At 41.1% G+C, this 16,496-nt stretch overlaps 1 protein-coding gene across 1 annotated transcript in view; it reads left to right on the top strand.

Annotated features, from left to right (window-relative positions):
- The window catches only part of cpsf1 (cleavage and polyadenylation specific factor 1), a 50,546-nt gene that overhangs the window by 7,869 nt on the left and 26,181 nt on the right, over positions 1–16,496 (top strand). The window contains exons 9-22 of the mRNA XM_073821610.1: positions 914–1,024; positions 1,121–1,214; positions 1,314–1,401; positions 1,490–1,621; positions 3,879–3,930; positions 4,022–4,113; positions 4,640–4,714; positions 6,463–6,543; positions 8,535–8,627; positions 8,751–8,864; positions 9,913–10,054; positions 10,139–10,317; positions 10,627–10,766; positions 10,859–11,039. Coding sequence (XP_073677711.1) covers positions 914–1,024; positions 1,121–1,214; positions 1,314–1,401; positions 1,490–1,621; positions 3,879–3,930; positions 4,022–4,113; positions 4,640–4,714; positions 6,463–6,543; positions 8,535–8,627; positions 8,751–8,864; positions 9,913–10,054; positions 10,139–10,317; positions 10,627–10,766; positions 10,859–11,039 — 1,574 coding nt within the window. The remainder of the gene's footprint in view (positions 1–913; positions 1,025–1,120; positions 1,215–1,313; positions 1,402–1,489; positions 1,622–3,878; positions 3,931–4,021; positions 4,114–4,639; positions 4,715–6,462; positions 6,544–8,534; positions 8,628–8,750; positions 8,865–9,912; positions 10,055–10,138; positions 10,318–10,626; positions 10,767–10,858; positions 11,040–16,496) is intronic.

Raw genomic sequence — 16,496 nt, 5'->3', positions numbered from 1 at the left:
AAGCAAAAAATAGGTTTTTAACATTTGTGCAAATTTATTAAAAATAAAAAACCGAAAAGATCCCGTTGCATAAGTATTCATACCGTTTTCTGGGTCACTCGAAATTTAGCTCAGGAGCATTCATATTGCTTCTTGATGTTACTACAAATTCATTTGAGTATGATTTAGAAAGGCACACACCTCTCAGAAAAGGTCTAACAGCTGAAAATGCATATCAAGAGCAAAAACCAAGTCCTGAGGTCAAGATAACTGCCTGTAGAGCTCAGTGACAGACTTGTGTTAAGGCAATGATCTAGGGAAGAGTTCAGAAAAAAAAATCTGCTGTATTGAAGGTTCACAGAAGCATTATCCATAATTGAAGACGACTGGAACAACTAGGACTCTAGAAAATGTCTGCCAGCCCCCATCCAAGCTGACAGAGCTTGAGAGGTGAAAAGGTGAGGCAAAGAATGGCAGATAATTGACAAATGCAGATGTGCGAAGCTTGTCACATCATACCCAAAAAGACTTGAGGCTGTAAAGGTGCTTCAACTATGTACTGAGTTAAGGGTATGAATACTTATGCAATGTACTTATTTCAGTGTTTTATTTTTAATAGATTTGTAAAATTTGCAAATCTGGTTTTTGCTTTGTCATTATTATGGTGTATGGAGTGTAAACTGATGTGGGGAACAACTAATTTAAAGCAGTTTAACATAATGCTGCAACAAAACAAAATGTGAAGAAAATGAAGGGGTATGAATATTTTTGAAAGGCACTGTATATAAATTGGACGATTTTAACTGGAAAGTGAAGGAAACCCAGTCAACCAGTGGCATACATGAAACTCTAACACTTCAGTACTGTTTAAAAGCATCCCAGCATCCATCTCTTGAAGCTGATTGTGTGATAACGTTGTGTGTTTCATCTTCAGGTGGAGTTGTGGTGTTCGCTGTGAATTCATTACTATATCTAAACCAGAGCGTTCCTCCATATGGAGTGTCACTCAACAGTCAGACCAACGGCACCACAGCTTTTCCCTTGAGTAAGTTCTTCCAGACTCCTTCTGTCCACAAAATAACAAAGTTATGATTACTAATTGTTGAGTTTTCAGTCTAATTCAATCTGGTTTGCTTTTCAGGGTCACAGGATGAAGTAAAGATCACTCTGGATTGTTCTCAAGCATCCTTCATCAGCTCTGATAAGGTGGTCATCTCGCTAAAAGGAGGAGAAATGTGAGATCTTTTGCTTTTATGACGCATACAAACCAGATAGGTGTGACCGCATGATTCTGACCATGTTTGTTCACCGTGTGCCTTGTCTTGTGTGTGCAGTTACGTGTTGACGCTCATCACAGATGGCATGAGGAGTGTGCGGGCGTTTCACTTCGATAAAGCTGCCGCCAGCGTCCTGTCCACCTGTGTGAGTGATCAGCTGTGCCAGCATCAGTCTCTAATACTCTGTGCTTGCTCACAGACACTCACACACTCCCTCATCTCTCTCCTCTCAGATGACGACCATGGAGGCTGGGTATCTGTTCTTGGGCTCGCGTCTGGGCAACTCGCTGCTGCTCAGGTACACTGAGAAACTGCAAGAAACTACAATGGAAGAGTGCGAAGAAAATGAGGAGAAAGAGAAACAGGTGTGTGAACCCTTCTGAAAAGAAGTACACCTTAGCATACTTTTGAAAAGACTACTTAGTTCACCTAAAAATTTAAATTCTGTCATTAATTACTCACCCTCATGTAGGGGTCTGAAATATGACGATTTTTGATCATGGATGATTAAAATGTCTCCACAATCTGCTTTTGAAAAAAATGCTACAGCATTTTACAAAATGCCTCTGTCTTGTAATACTGTGCAACTCGACATGCATTCACTCACGGGACACTGCACTTATTCGCAATCACAAAAGTACATTATTTGCATGTGCTTTAAAGCCTTGCCGGTTAAAGAACACGCACCTGAAGCGCGCACTAAAAGCCTGTCAAACAGCACCTGATTACTGGACTAAGCTATCTTTCGCATCTGATTTACTAATACTGTCAAAAACACACAAAGATTACATATAAACACAGTTGGTTATGTTTAAAGTGAAAGTAAACAGTTGAGAGAAAAAAGGAAGCACGCCTGTAGACATGCGTGCAGCTCTTAAAGCAACAGAACTAAACATGATGCTGATTACCCACATTCTTTAAAATAAGTTTTATGTTCAACATGCTTTATATTTTAAAAAGTGAGTAAATGATGACAGAATTGTCATTTTTGGGTGATGGTAGGCTAATAAAACAAAACAAAGAAAAATCACTTACTGCTCTTGACTGAAGAACTTTAATACAGCTGCTTTAATAAGAGTCAATGCAAAATTTATGTATATACTGTATATAGTGTTTAATTTTTATATTTGTTAATTCAGTTTCTTAAATGCTACTGATAAATACACCTACTGTACCTGAAAATTAAAGCACTGTTTGTTTTCTTTGTATATTATGTGTACAGTATATATAACATGTAGCCTATCCTTGTTCTGATTTTTTAATAAAAAAGATAAAATAATGACAGATTCGCCCCTAAATATCTGCCATTCTTTTCATTTTATATTTTGTTACCTTGTAAGGCTTTGGTTTTAAAAGAGGGATAAAATCATGATATTCCTGAAAATTTGTGATATGATATTTTTTGCCATATCAGCCACTCCTACCCTCATGTCGTTGCAAACCTGTAAGACCTTCGTTCATCATCTGAACACAAATTGAGATATTTTTGATGAAAAATATCTTTCTGACCCTGCATAGACAGCAACACAACTGAAACATTCAAGGCCAAGAAAGATAGTAAGGTAGCCATATCTGGAACTGTGTGGCTTAATATAATGTAAATAATGTCTCTTACTGAAATATGTAGTAGAAAACCTATGAAGGATTTACATTGAAAAAAAATCCACATCATTTTAGACATATTTTGGACTGTGGGGTGTATCATTATTTTGTTAACATGAAATGGTTGCACTCGGTGAGCTACTGGTGCTACGAAATTAAAATACTGATATGATGACCACAGCTACTGAAAGAGCTTATAGGTTTCATTGGATATAGTCGTAGGCTTAAACCAAATGCCGTACTATCAATTTTCCCCACACGGAGTCTAAATGCCTCTGGATATCGAGTGAAATCCACACTGAGAAACTCCTTCAGTGGCTGCGGCGTCATGACATGTTTACATCCTGCCAGGATGGCATCTAGCGTTTCTTGTCTCTGCCGTTTGTAAGCTCTTTCAGTAGCTGTGGTCTACTAAAAGACTCAAAGGCATCAGTGCTAAAGTGCAAAGAACAAAGACGTGAGTCTTTAGGAAGTTTTATTTGTCCACAGGCATCTTCCCACTCTTTTCTCCACTTGTTTTCACTAGGAAACAGTGAGGACGTATATTGCTTCTTTTATGGCGCTTTGGCTAAAAAATACAACAAAAAGTCACACAATGTGGTATCGTATTAATATTTTGCTGTAAAAATGGCAACAGGTAGCACCAGTAGCTCAACCATTTCATGTCATTGAAATAATGGCGCACACATAGTCCAAAATGTGTATAAAACTATTTAGATTTTTTAAATAACGTAAATCTTTGTGTTTTCTACTACATATTTCAGGAGTACACTATATTAAGCCACACAAGTCTTAATATTCAGGGTTCCTTAAATGACCTTTTATTTAATTAATATATTATTTTTAGAAAATATACTTTTGTAGAGTATACTGCAAGTGCACATTCAATAAAATTAAAGTTCACTTTCTGCAGCAGTAGTTTGTCCATCTCTGCAGATGTTATATCCCCTTTAAGCACATTTACAAAATTGTAAAGATGATCTGAAGCTTATTTGTATAATAAATATCTCTGTTTTCCAGGAGGAGCCTCCAAATAAAAAGAAGCGTGTGGATTCCACGGCTAACTGGGCAGGTAGTAATTAACCATAGTGTTGTACATGTTTCAGATATTTGTGCTGTTGTGTTGTGTGTGTGTATATATGAGTGTGTGTTGCTGTGTTCAGGTAAAGCCAGTCTGCCTGACGAACTTGATGAAATCGAGGTGTACGGGAGTGAGGCTCAGTCAGGCACTCAGCTGGCTACTTACTCATTTGAGGTGAGGTCCTATCTAATCTGATCTCAGTAACATATTTACTTCACAAAATGTGACCCTGGACCACAAAACCAGCCTTAAGTAGCACAGGCATATTTGCAGCAATAGCCAACAATACATTGTATGGGTCAAAATGATAGACTATTCTTTTATGACAAAAATAATTAGGATATTAAGTAAAGATCATGTTCTATGAAGATATTTTGTACATTTCTTACCGTAAATATATCAAAACTTAATTTTTGATTAGTAATATGCATTGATGGGAACTTTATCTGGACAACTTTAAAAGTGATTTTCCCAATAATTTGATTTTTTTGCACTCTCAGTTTTCAGATATTCAAATAGTTGTATCTCGGGCAAAATATTGTCCTATCCTAACAAACCATACATCAGATGATGTATAAATCTCTTTTTTTAAAATGACCCTTTTGACTGGTTTTGTGGTCAAGGGGCTCATATATACATTTTCAGTGTGGCTGCCTGTATGCAACACATGTATTCAACTGGATTTGATGTTTATGTCCAGGTTTGTGACAGCATACTGAACATAGGACCATGTGCCAGCGCTTCCATGGGAGAACCGGCATTCCTGTCTGAAGAGGTATGTCTTATTTTCCCTACAGTGATGACAGATTTTTTAGGCCAACCTGTAATGTTGTGTTCACACTTGTAGTTCGGTTGGTTTGGTTCATTTGGTCTGGACCAAAAAGGAAAATTATACATTTGGTCCTGGTCTAGCTAATGTAAAGGTACCAAATGGCCATGAATAGTGATCTGACCAACTTTGGGGTCCCTAGGACCAACTCTATAGTGCCACCACCAGTTAAAAAATTCAACATTTAAATGTCCTCAACTAATTCTAGAAAAATTAATCTTAGTACACCTGATTACTCTCTTCATGCTGATCACATTCAGTAGCTTACATTAAGACACCACCCATTACAGTAGTGGCCATTTTTTAAAAGTACAGTATTCATTTTTTTTTGCTACTCCTCCTTCAGAATTGATCCAATTCTTCCTGAAATTTGGGCTGAGCTGCACAAAATACACTAAACAGGTTTTTCAAAATATATCTTTGTTCAAAAGTTAGGATGCTGTGAACTTAAAGGAGTAGTTCACTTTCAGAACAAAAATTCACAGATTGTACTCACCCCCTTCTCGTCCAAGATGTTCATGTCTTTCTTTCTTCAATCATAAGGAAATATGTTTTTTGAGGAAAACATTTCTGGATTTCTCTCCATATAATGGACTTCTATGGTGCCCCTGAGTTTAAACTTCGAAAATGCAGCTTCAAAGGGCTCTAAACCATCACAGCCGAGGAAAAGAGGGTTTTATCTAGCACAACAATCAGTTATTTTCAAAAAAAAAAAAAAAAGACAATTTCTATCCAAAACAACTTCTTCCTCCTGATCCTGATGGGATCATTTAGAGGCCTTTGAAGCTGCATTTTGGAAGTTCAAACTCAGGGGCACAATAGAAGTCCATTATATGGAGAGAAATCCTGAAATGTTTTCCTCAAAAAAAAAACATAATTTCCTTACGACTGAAGAAAGAAAGACACGAACATCTTGGATGACAAGGGGGTGAGTATGTTATCTGTACATTTTTGTTCTGAAAGTGAACTACTCCTTTAATGAAGTCGACCCAAAATTGGTTCAGAGGCTGTATCTTGGCCAAACTTTGATCAATCGAAATAAAAGTTGGTACCCTTCATCAACACCATGATCTGACGGCCCATGCCAAAGTTGGGAGCAGCGCCACCTATGGGTCGTGAGATACTAAAAATGCACATTTTTGCTTATAACTTTCAAACAGTTTATAAGAAGAGTATGTCCGTGCTGCGTTCATTTTCATTTTAACTTCTGCTCATTCTAAGTTCATTCTCACCAATAACTCTGAACTGGCTGTTTTTCATGTTCATTCAGTTTCTGCTGTTTTTGTTCTTTGTGCTCTGCGCTACAGCCCTTTCAGCAGCTTGGGCGTAATCGCTGCTTGCAGCTAAATTTACTTCCTGTTTTTGGTTTGTTTCTAAGTATTTGGTCTGTGTCACATTCATATTTCAATCGAACTGCACCAGAGATCATTTGGAAACTGACCGAGACCCATCTTTTTAGCGGTCTTAGTCTGCTTGTTTGGTGCGCACCAGGGTTCATATGGCAGCGTTCACACTTATTCAAATGAACCACACTAACAGAGCAATCGCACCAGAGTTTGTTTTAATCAAACCAAACATGACAAGTGTGAAATTTAAACCTTTAAACCACTGACTTGAGAATGCTGGAGCCAGTTTTTGGTGGGAAAATATTGGTTTGCTAATTTATTATGATACAATATCAATTCCTCCATCAGTTTCAGACTAACCCAGAGCCAGATCTGGAGGTGGTGGTGTGCTCAGGATTCGGCAAGAACGGAGCTCTCTCTGTACTGCAGGTATGGTTATTTTTGACACTGCATCTCCTGTTTGTGTACTTGTGGATGGGCATGGCATTCCTGCTTGTACTGTATGTGCATGCATCACAGCTTGGTCTGTTATAAGTAAAGATGCACACAGCACGCTGTCCTGTGGCGGTGAGGCTCGTCTGCCGCAGGCCGCTGCGAGTGCTACAGTGACGTCTGGGCTTTACCAGGGCTACCTCAGAGATGGTGGGAGAGGCCTTTAAAACACCCGAGATACAGCGGAGGTGCACTGCTCATGCACCGCTCGTGCATTTCACTCAGGATGCATGAATCCAGTGTTGTTTTTCAGAGTGCCATTGTGTTCATTAGGAATCTGAGGCTCCATTTACACCAGTGTCTCAATGTTTCTTTCACTGCGAATATAACTAGAATAATAGTGAGTAAGAAAATCACTATTTACAGTCTTGGAATTGTGTATATATTTATATTCATAAGTCTCACATATATATTGAGAATAAATTTAGGGCCAAATGAGATATGTTTTATTTTTCCCCCCAAATTATTTTTTTTCCGTTTTAATATCTATGGATTTTTGTTTTCAGCTTTATTTTTTTAGATTTTGTTTTAATGGTGAAATTAAATAATAATAATCAAAAAGCATTGTGTTCATTATGAAACTGAGGCTTCATTTACACCTTGTGTTAACATGTGTCTCAATGTTTCTTTCACTGCGAATATAACAATTTGAAAGGGACAAAAATAACATTTGTTTTCTTTTTAAACTGTTTATTCAGTTTTTTTCTCACTCTATTTGCATTCTCATTCTATTTCTTTTTTGGTTTTAAGCGTAAACTCACTTAATCCATTTCTCAAAAAAGGGTAAATGTCTTTTGATTTATGAGTTTTTTAATTTTTTTTTACTGAGAACCAAGACAAAAACTCTAAGAAAATCACTATTTACAGTCTTGGCATTGTGTATATATTTATATTCACAAGTCTCACATATGTATTGACAGTATATTTAGAGCCATATCAAATATGTTTTCTTTTTTTTTTTTAATTTCAGTGTATTTTTTTTTTTTTTTTAGTTTAAATTTTTTAGACTTTGGTTAAATTGAAAAAAATAATAATCAAAAAGCATGTCTAACTAATTAAAACCATAAAACAAAAATACAATTTTAAAGGTCCTATGAAATAAATATATATATATGTGTTTTCCATTAATTTTTTGGATTCCATTTTCATCAAATTATAATAATCAAAAGCATATCTAATTAAGTGATTATTTGTTTATTTTATTTATTTATTTAGAAATACTTTTGTGTATTTACATTTTTCTGGTGAATACATTCTGGTAAATATTTTTTTTTGGTAAATATTCCCTAAAAATGTATATAATTTTGATAATAATTGTTTTTGTAGTAGTACAGTTATTACATTAAGTAATACATTTCTGTTACAGTTTCTTCAAGTTAAAACTTTTATTTTGACGGGCTGCTATAAAGACCTTTTAAGTTTCTGTTTCTATACGATATGACAGTTTTTTTCAAAAGAAATGTAAAAGTAAATTGCTCAAAGTGACTCTCAGAGCAGTAGAGATTGTTTAATTTGTTTATGTACTCATATGTTGAGGCGGCAGAGGCTGAAAACACTGAGCGTCACATATGATTCATTATGCGTGTAGTAAACAAAACCATTCATATACACAGAAACATTTTTAAATAGTCTTTTTGCAGCTTAATATTCACAGACACTAGTACATATTATTTTTTATATTTAAGTTTGCTGACCTACTTTTGTTTTATTCATCCAAAATTTGAAAAAATTCCATGACATTCCACATTATACTGTCAATTATGTTTTTATGACTGGATTCTGTCCATGTTTTCCACATTGTGGAAATTATAGGGCCCTAAATATTTTCCACTGGCAGTTAAAAAGTCCTAAAGTAAACCATTATTACTGAAATGTATTAAATATGTTATATTGTGTGATATTAAAACATTTATTTTGCTCTTCTATAGAAAAGTATCAGACCGCAGGTTGTCACAACGTTTGAACTTCCTGGATGCCATGACATGTGGACAGTCATATACTGTGAAGAAAAACCTGAGAAGGTGATTTATGTGACAGTCATCTGCTACTTTTCTATGCATTGCATGCAGATAAATGCAATGGTAAATAACACATCATGCTGATGTTTGGCTGTAAACTTTAATCAAAACTTCCTGTGTCTATAGTCTCCAACAGAGGGTGAAGGTGAAGGTCCAGAGGAGGAGAAGCATGAGCCCACAGTGGAAGATGACAAGAACAAACACGGCTTCCTCATCCTCAGCAGAGAGGACTCCACCATGGTAATCAAAGGCTGTGTTCTCATTAACACACTACCACTCTTATTCTAGGCATACCATATACATATACTGCAGAGTAAGCAGCATGCTAATATGTCATCCTAGGCAATGAGCTCATTGGCTATGCTTCAGCCAATCACAATGCTTAGAGTCGATTCTTATTGTTTGGACACCTTCCTTTTTATTTTTTCGTATGCATGTCTAATGAATTAAAATCACGAAACATATACAATTTCACATGTTTATTAAAAGTTGAACTAAAATTACATGTTTAGGGCCCTATGAAATATTTAAAATTTTCTCACCATATGTTTTATTGTTATCAAATTTTGTGTTTTAGCATGTCAGATTAATTGAATGCATACTTAATTTATTCAAATGGATTCTTAAAATAGCCTTATGAACTTTTTCCCCCTCAGAAATTCTAGTTATCAAATTAAGTCATAAAACATTGCCGTCATTTCATTTATACCCTAAAAAATATAGTTTGTTTCATTTTAGTAGTAGTAGTAGTAGCAGTAGTAGGTTATGTACATTTTTACTGAATCATAGTGATATATTTTTGGCATGATGTCTTTTATTTTGATGGATTGCCATGTCTAGCTTACAGTTTTGTGTGTATATGATATGACACTAGTTTTACAGAATGGTCAACTGGACATGAAGTGACTCTCAGCAGATGTTTTTCATGTATTTATGTCCTCATTTAGTAAGACAACAGATCACCACGAGCGTCATGAGCGCTTCGGTATGTGTGTAGTAAACAAAGCCGCTGGTATGCACCATTCATTAACACACAGACACACAGAATGTGTTATATTTAAATTGTATTTTTGCAGCTTAATTTTTACAAATATTAGTCCATATCATGGTTTGATTTAAGTGTAATGACCTATGTTTGATTATTTCATCCAAACTTTGACATATTCCGTGACATTCCAGATTTTTTAGTAAATTCCGTTTTTTTATGACTGGATTCCGTGATTCAGTCCGTGTTTTCCACATTGCGGAAATCAGAGGGCCCTATTCATTGCTCTTGTGATGTGTTTAGATCCTGCAGACGGGTCAGGAAATTATGGAGCTGGACACCAGTGGTTTTGCCACGCAGGGTCCCACTGTGTACGCGGGCAACATCGGAGACAATAAATACATCATCCAGGTGTCTCCTATGGGCATCAGACTACTAGAAGGAGGTGAGGAACCGGATCAGTGTTTATGTAAGTGTGACTGTATAATGGATGGATCTGGTGTCTCATCTGGTCTTTTCTTGCTCTCAGTGACGCAGCTACATTTTATCCCTGTGGACCTGGGCTCTCCCATAGTGCACTGCTCTGTGGCCGATCCCTACGTGGTCATCATGACAGCTGAGGGAGTGGTCACCATGTTTGTGTTGAAGAGCGACTCATACATGGGGAAGAGCCATCGCCTGGCTCTGCAGAAACCACAAATCCACACGGTCAGTCCATGCATGTGCATCGCCAAACATTAGTTTTTTTGGTCAAGTTATTTGAAATGCAAAATGATGTAGGAAGGCTTGCTTTATGAGAAATGTATCAAAATTAAGTTAGTTATTAATAGTTATTTATTCCTATGATATAAATCTTAATTATAAGCATCATTGCTACAGTCTTCAGTGTCACATGATCCTTCAGAAATGTTCTTTGGTGATTCTCATTGGATTCTCTTTACTGAAATAGTAGATTTTCATTGTTGAATACTTTAAAGTGTTCTCATTGTGACTAATTCTCAATATTTTGTTTTGCAGCTATCTCGTATTATTACGTTATGTGCGTATCGTGACATCAGTGGCATGTTCACCACCGAGAACAAGATCAGCTTCCTGTCCAAAGAGGAAACATGCATCAGAACCCAATCAGAGACGGAGACCATCATCCATGACATCAGGTAACACTCACACCTGTCACTCAAATGCTCTTATTTGCAGTCTTGTGACATTTACTCATATCTGTTTTCCTGTCCCTCTTGTTGTCCATCAGTAATGCGTTGGATGATGAGGAGGAGATGCTGTACGGGGAGTCAAACCCTCTGACCAGCCCCAGTAAAGAAGAGACCAGCCACGCCTCTGCAGCAGTGAACTCATCTCAGACAGGAAGAGAGGGCGGCAAACAGGAGCCGTCACACTGGTGCTTGCTGGTCAGAGAGAATGGAGTCATGGAGGTACATAGTGATTTACTGAAAAATCATCGATAGAGCAGCTTGGATTTTGGTCAGATTTGTGGTTGAAAGAATGTATGCTACTAGCTTAGTATTAAGTGTTATTATTTTTAGGGGCCAAGCATCTATTGTATCTGTTAGATTTCTTCTTCTTCCACCCTGGAAGTCTATGGCAGCCCATAGAACCGCTTGCAGGAAAGTTGTGTAATTTGGACACAGGTAGAAGACAGTCTCAACATTAACCATAGCAAGTTTGGAGTCTCTAAGTCAACTCCTCTAGTGCCACAAACTGTCCAAATTTGCACTCAGATTTATGTTAATAACATCGTACCTCTGATTCCTTGGCTCATGCAGAATCAAGTGAACACCGAAATGTAAAAATCGCAAGGTTTATTTTCGTCACTATTTTTAATAGCTCGTAAAACCTACTTTATCTAACCCAGCCTAGATAGTTTCTCTGATTTTTATCAAATTTGGCTCAGATCATCTTCAGACTATGCTGGCAAAATTTATGGAAAGAAAGTTGATTAGTCAAACCATTTTTGAATAATGTGTGAATGAATTTGATAAAGAGCACGTAAAAAAAGGATGTGAGGCTAGATCTTCATAACGGTTGTATCCAAAAGGCATATTGACACCAAACTTGGTGTGTGTTACAATCATAGACTGTAAAAAAAGATGGACGGACTGTCTCCGCTTCATTTCACTATAGAAAAGTGAAGCCAAAGCATCTCAATATGGCCGCTGCCATCTGGGGGGAAATTACATCATTGGAGCCAGAGTCTGCGCAGTAGAGATTCGTCTTGAGCCAGAGTCTGCGCAGTAGAGGTTCGTTTGGATCCAGAGTCTGCGCAGTAGAGGTTCGTTTGGATCCAGAGTCTGCGCAGTAGAGGTTCGTTTGGATCCAGAGTCTGCGCAGTAGAGATTTGTTTGGATCCAGAGTCTGCGCAGTAGAAATTCGTTTGGATCCAGAGTCTGCGCAGTAGAGGCTTGTTTGGAGCCAGAGTCTGCGCAGTAGAGATTCGTTTGGATCCAGAGTCTGCCCAGTAGAGATTCGTTTGGAGCCAGAGTCTGCGCAGTAGAGATTCGTTTGGAGCCAGAGTCTGCGCAGTAGAGGTTTGTTTGGATCCAGAGTCTGCGCAGTAGAAATTCGTTTGGATCCAGAGTCTGCGCAGTAGAGGCTTGTTTGGAGCCAGAGTCTGCGCAGTAGAGATTTGTTTGGATCCAGAGTCTGCGCAGTAGAGATTCGTTTGGATCCAGAGTCTGCCCAGTAGAGATTCGTTTGGAGCCAGAGTCTGCGCAGTAGAGATTCGTTTGGAGCCAGAGTCTGTGCAGTAGAGGTTTGTTTGGATCCAGAGTCTGCGCAGTAGAGGTTTGTTTGGATCCAGAGTCTGCGCAGTAGAGGTTCGTTTGGAGCCAGAGTCTGCGCAGTAGTGATTCGTTTGGAGCCAGAGTCTGCACAGTAGAGATTCGTTTGGAGCCAGAGTCTGCGCAGTAGAGATTCGTTTGGAGCCAGAGTCTCCGCAGTAGAGGTTTGTTTGGAGCCAGAGTCTCCGCAGTAGAGGTTTGTTTGGAGCCAGAGTCTCCGCAGTAGAGGTTCGTTTGGATCCAGAGTCTGCGGATTAGAGGTTCGTTTGGATCCAGAGTCTGCGGAGTAGAGGTTCGTTTGGATCCAGAGTCTGCGGAGTAGAGGTTCGTTTGGATCCAGAGTCTGCGGAGTAGAGGTTCGTTTGGATCCAGAGTCTGCGGAGTAGAGGTTCGTTTGGAGCCAGAGTCTGCGCAGTAGAGGTTCGTTTGGAGCCAGAGTCTGCACAGTAGAGATTCCTTTGGATCCAGAGTCTGCGGAGTAGAGATTCGTTTGGATCCAGAGTCTGCACAGTAGAGGTTTGTTTGGATCCAGAGTCTGCAGAGTAGTGATTCGTTTGGAGCCAGAGTCTGCGCAGTAGAGATTAGTTTGGAGCCAGAGTCTCCGCAGTAGAGGTTTGTTTGGATCCAGAGTCTGCGGAGTAGAGGTTCGTTTGGATCCAGAGTCTGCGGAGTAGAGGTTCGTTTGGAGCCAGAGTCTGCGGAGTAGAGGTTCGTTTGGAGCCAGAGTCTGCGCAGTAGAGATTCGTTTGGAGCCAGAGTCTGCGCAGTAGAGGTTCCTTTGGATCCAGAGTCTGCGGAGTAGAGATTCCTTTGTATCCAGAGTCTGCGGAGTAGAGATTCCTTTGTATCCAGAGTCTGCGCAGTAGAGGTTCCTTTGGAGCCAGAGTCTGCGCAGTAGAGGTTCCTTTGGATCCAGAGTCTGCGCAGTAGAGGTTTTATTTGGATCCAGAGTCTGCGCAGTAGAGGTTCGTTTGGAGCCAGAGTCTGCGCAGTAGAGATTCGTTTGGAGCCAGAGTCTGCGCAGTAGAGATTCGTTTGGAGCCAGAGTCTCCGCAGTAGAGGTTTGTTTGGATCCAGAGTCTGCGGAGTAGAGGTTCGTTTGGATCCAGAGTCTGCGGAGTAGAGGTTCGTTTGGATCCAGAGTCTGCGGAGTAGAGGTTCGTTTGGATCCAGAGTCTGCGGAGTAGAGGTTCGTTTGGAGCCAGAGTCTGCGCAGTAGAGGTTCGTTTGGAGCCAGAGTCTGCGCAGTAGAGGTTCGTTTGGAGCCAGAGTCTGCGCAGTAGAGATTCCTTTGGAGCCAGAGTCTGCACAGTAGAGATTCGTTTGGAGCCAGAGTCTGCGGAGTAGAGGTTCGTTTGGAGCCAGAGTCTGCGGAGTAGAGGTTCGTTTGGAGCCAGAGTCTGCGGAGTAGAGATTCATTTGGAGCCAGAGTCTCCGCAGTAGAGGTTTGTTTGGATCCAGAGTCTGCGGAGTAGAGGTTCGTTTGGATCCAGAGTCTGCGCAGTAGAGGTTAGTTTGGAGCCAGAGTCTGCGCAGTAGAGATTCGTTTGGAGCCAGAGTCTGCGCAGTAGAGATTCGTTTGGAGCCAGAGTCTGCGCAGTAGAGATTCGTTTGGAGCCAGAGTCTGCGCAGTAGAGATTCGTTTGGAGCCAGAGTCTGCGCAGTAGAGATTCGTTTGGAGCCAGAGTCTCCGCAGTAGAGGTTTGTTTGGATCCAGAGTCTGCGGAGTAGAGGTTGTTTTGGATCCAGAGTCTGCGCAGTAGAGGTTCGTTTGGATCCAGAGTCTGCGCAGTAGAGGTTTGTTTGGATCCAGAGTCTGCAGAGTAGTGATTCGTTTGGAGCCAGAGTCTGCGCAGTAGAGATTCGTTTGGAGCCAGAGTCTCCGCAGTAGAGGTTTGTTTGGATCCAGAGTCTGCGCAGTAGAGATTCGTTTGGAGCCAGAGTCTCCGCAGTAGAGGTTTGTTTGGATCCAGAGTCTGCGGAGTAGAGGTTCGTTTGGATCCAGAGTCTGCGCAGTAGAGGTTTGTTTGGATCCAGAGTCTGCAGAGTAGTGATTCGTTTGGAGCCAGAGTCTCCGCAGTAGAGGTTTGTTTGGATCCAGAGTCTGCGCAGTAGAGATTCGTTTGGAGCCAGAGTCTCCGCAGTAGAGGTTTGTTTGGATCCAGAGTCTGCGCAGTAGAGGTTCGTTTGGATCCAGAGTCTGCGCAGTAGAGGTTTGTTTGGATCCAGAGTCTGCAGAGTAGTGATTCGTTTGGAGCCAGAGTCTGCGCAGTAGAGATTCGTTTGGAGCCAGAGTCTCCGCAGTAGAGGTTTGTTTGGATCCAGAGTCTGCGGAGTAGAGATTCGTTTGGAGCCAGAGTCTCCGCAGTAGAGGTTTGTTTGGATCCAGAGTCTCCGCAGTAGAGGTTTGTTTGGATCCAGAGTCTGCGCAGTAGAGGTTCGTTTGGAGCCAGAGTCTCCGCAGTAGAGGTTTGTTTGGATCCAGAGTCTGCGCAGTAGAGATTCGTTTGGAGCCAGAGTCTGCGCAGTAGAGATTCGTTTGGAGCCAGAGTCTCCGCAGTAGAGGTTTGTTTGGATCCAGAGTCTCCGCAGTAGAGGTTTGTTTGGAGCCAGAGTCTGCGCAGTAGAGATTCGTTTGGAGCCAGAGTCTCCGCAGTAGAGGTTCGTTTGGAGCCAGAGTCCCCGCAGTAGAGGTTTGTTTGGATCCAGAGTCTGCGCAGTAGAGATTCGTTTGGAGCCAGAGTCTCCGCAGTAGAGGTTTGTTTGGATCCAGAGTCTGCGCAGTAGAGGTTCGTTTGGAGCCAGAGTCTCCGCAGTAGAGGTTTGTTTGGAGCCAGAGTCTGCGCAGTAGAGATTCGTTTGGAGCCAGAGTCTCCGCAGTAGAGGTTTGTTTGGATCCAGAGTCTGCGCAGTAGAGGTTCGTTTGGAGCCAGAGTCTCCGCAGTAGAGGTTTGTTTGGATCCAGAGTCTGCGCAGTAGAGATTCGTTTGGAGCCAGAGTCTGCGCAGTAGAGATTCGTTTGGAGCCAGAGTCTCCGCAGTAGAGGTTTGTTTGGATCCAGAGTCTGCGCAGTAGAGGTTTGTTTGGAGCCAGAGTCTGCGCAGTAGAGATTCGTTTGGAGCCAGAGTCTGCACAGTAGAGATTCGTTTGGAGCCAGAGTCTCCGCAGTAGAGGTTTGTTTGGATCCAGAGTCTGCGCAGTAGAGGTTCGTTTGGAGCCAGAGTCTCCGCAGTAGAGGTTTGTTTGGATCCAGAGTCTGCGCAGTAGAGATTCGTTTGGAGCCAGAGTCTCCGCAGTAGAGATTCGTTTGGAGCCAGAGTCTCCGCAGTAGAGGTTTGTTTGGATCCAGAGTCTCCGCAGTAGAGGTTTGTTTGGATCCAGAGTCTGCGCAGTAGAGGTTCGTTTGGAGCCAGAGTCTCCGCAGTAGAGGTTTGTTTGGATCCAGAGTCTGCGCAGTAGAGATTCGTTTGGAGCCAGAGTCTGCGCAGTAGAGATTCGTTTGGAGCCAGAGTCTCCGCAGTAGAGGTTTGTTTGGATCCAGAGTCTCCGCAGTAGAGGTTTGTTTGGAGCCAGAGTCTGCGCAGTAGAGATTCGTTTGGAGCCAGAGTCTCCGCAGTAGAGGTTCGTTTGGAGCCAGAGTCCCCGCAGTAGAGGTTTGTTTGGATCCAGAGTCTGCGCAGTAGAGATTCGTTTGGAGCCAGAGTCTCCGCAGTAGAGGTTTGTTTGGATCCAGAGTCTGCGCAGTAGAGGTTCGTTTGGAGCCAGAGTCTCCGCAGTAGAGGTTTGTTTGGAGCCAGAGTCTGCGCAGTAGAGATTCGTTTGGAGCCAGAGTCTCCGCAGTAGAGGTTTGTTTGGAGCCAGAGTCTGCGCAGTAGAGGTTCGTTTGGAGCCAGAGTCTCCGCAGTAGAGGTTTGTTTGGATCCAGAGTCTGCGGAGTAGAGGTTCGTTTGGATCCAGAGTCTCCGCAGTAGAGGTTTGTTTGGATCCGGAGTCTGCGCAGTAGAGGTTCGTTTGGAGCCAGAGTCTGCGCAGTAGAGATTCGTTTGGAGCCAGAGTCTCCGCAGTAGAGGTTTGTTTGGATCCAGAGTCTGC

The sequence above is a fragment of the Garra rufa genome, chromosome 17 (assembly GCF_049309525.1).
Source record: "Garra rufa chromosome 17, GarRuf1.0, whole genome shotgun sequence".
Taxonomy (NCBI): domain Eukaryota; kingdom Metazoa; phylum Chordata; class Actinopteri; order Cypriniformes; family Cyprinidae; genus Garra; species Garra rufa.
Note: the sequence above shows the minus strand (reverse complement) of the source record. Positions and strands in the feature narration are given on the sequence as shown.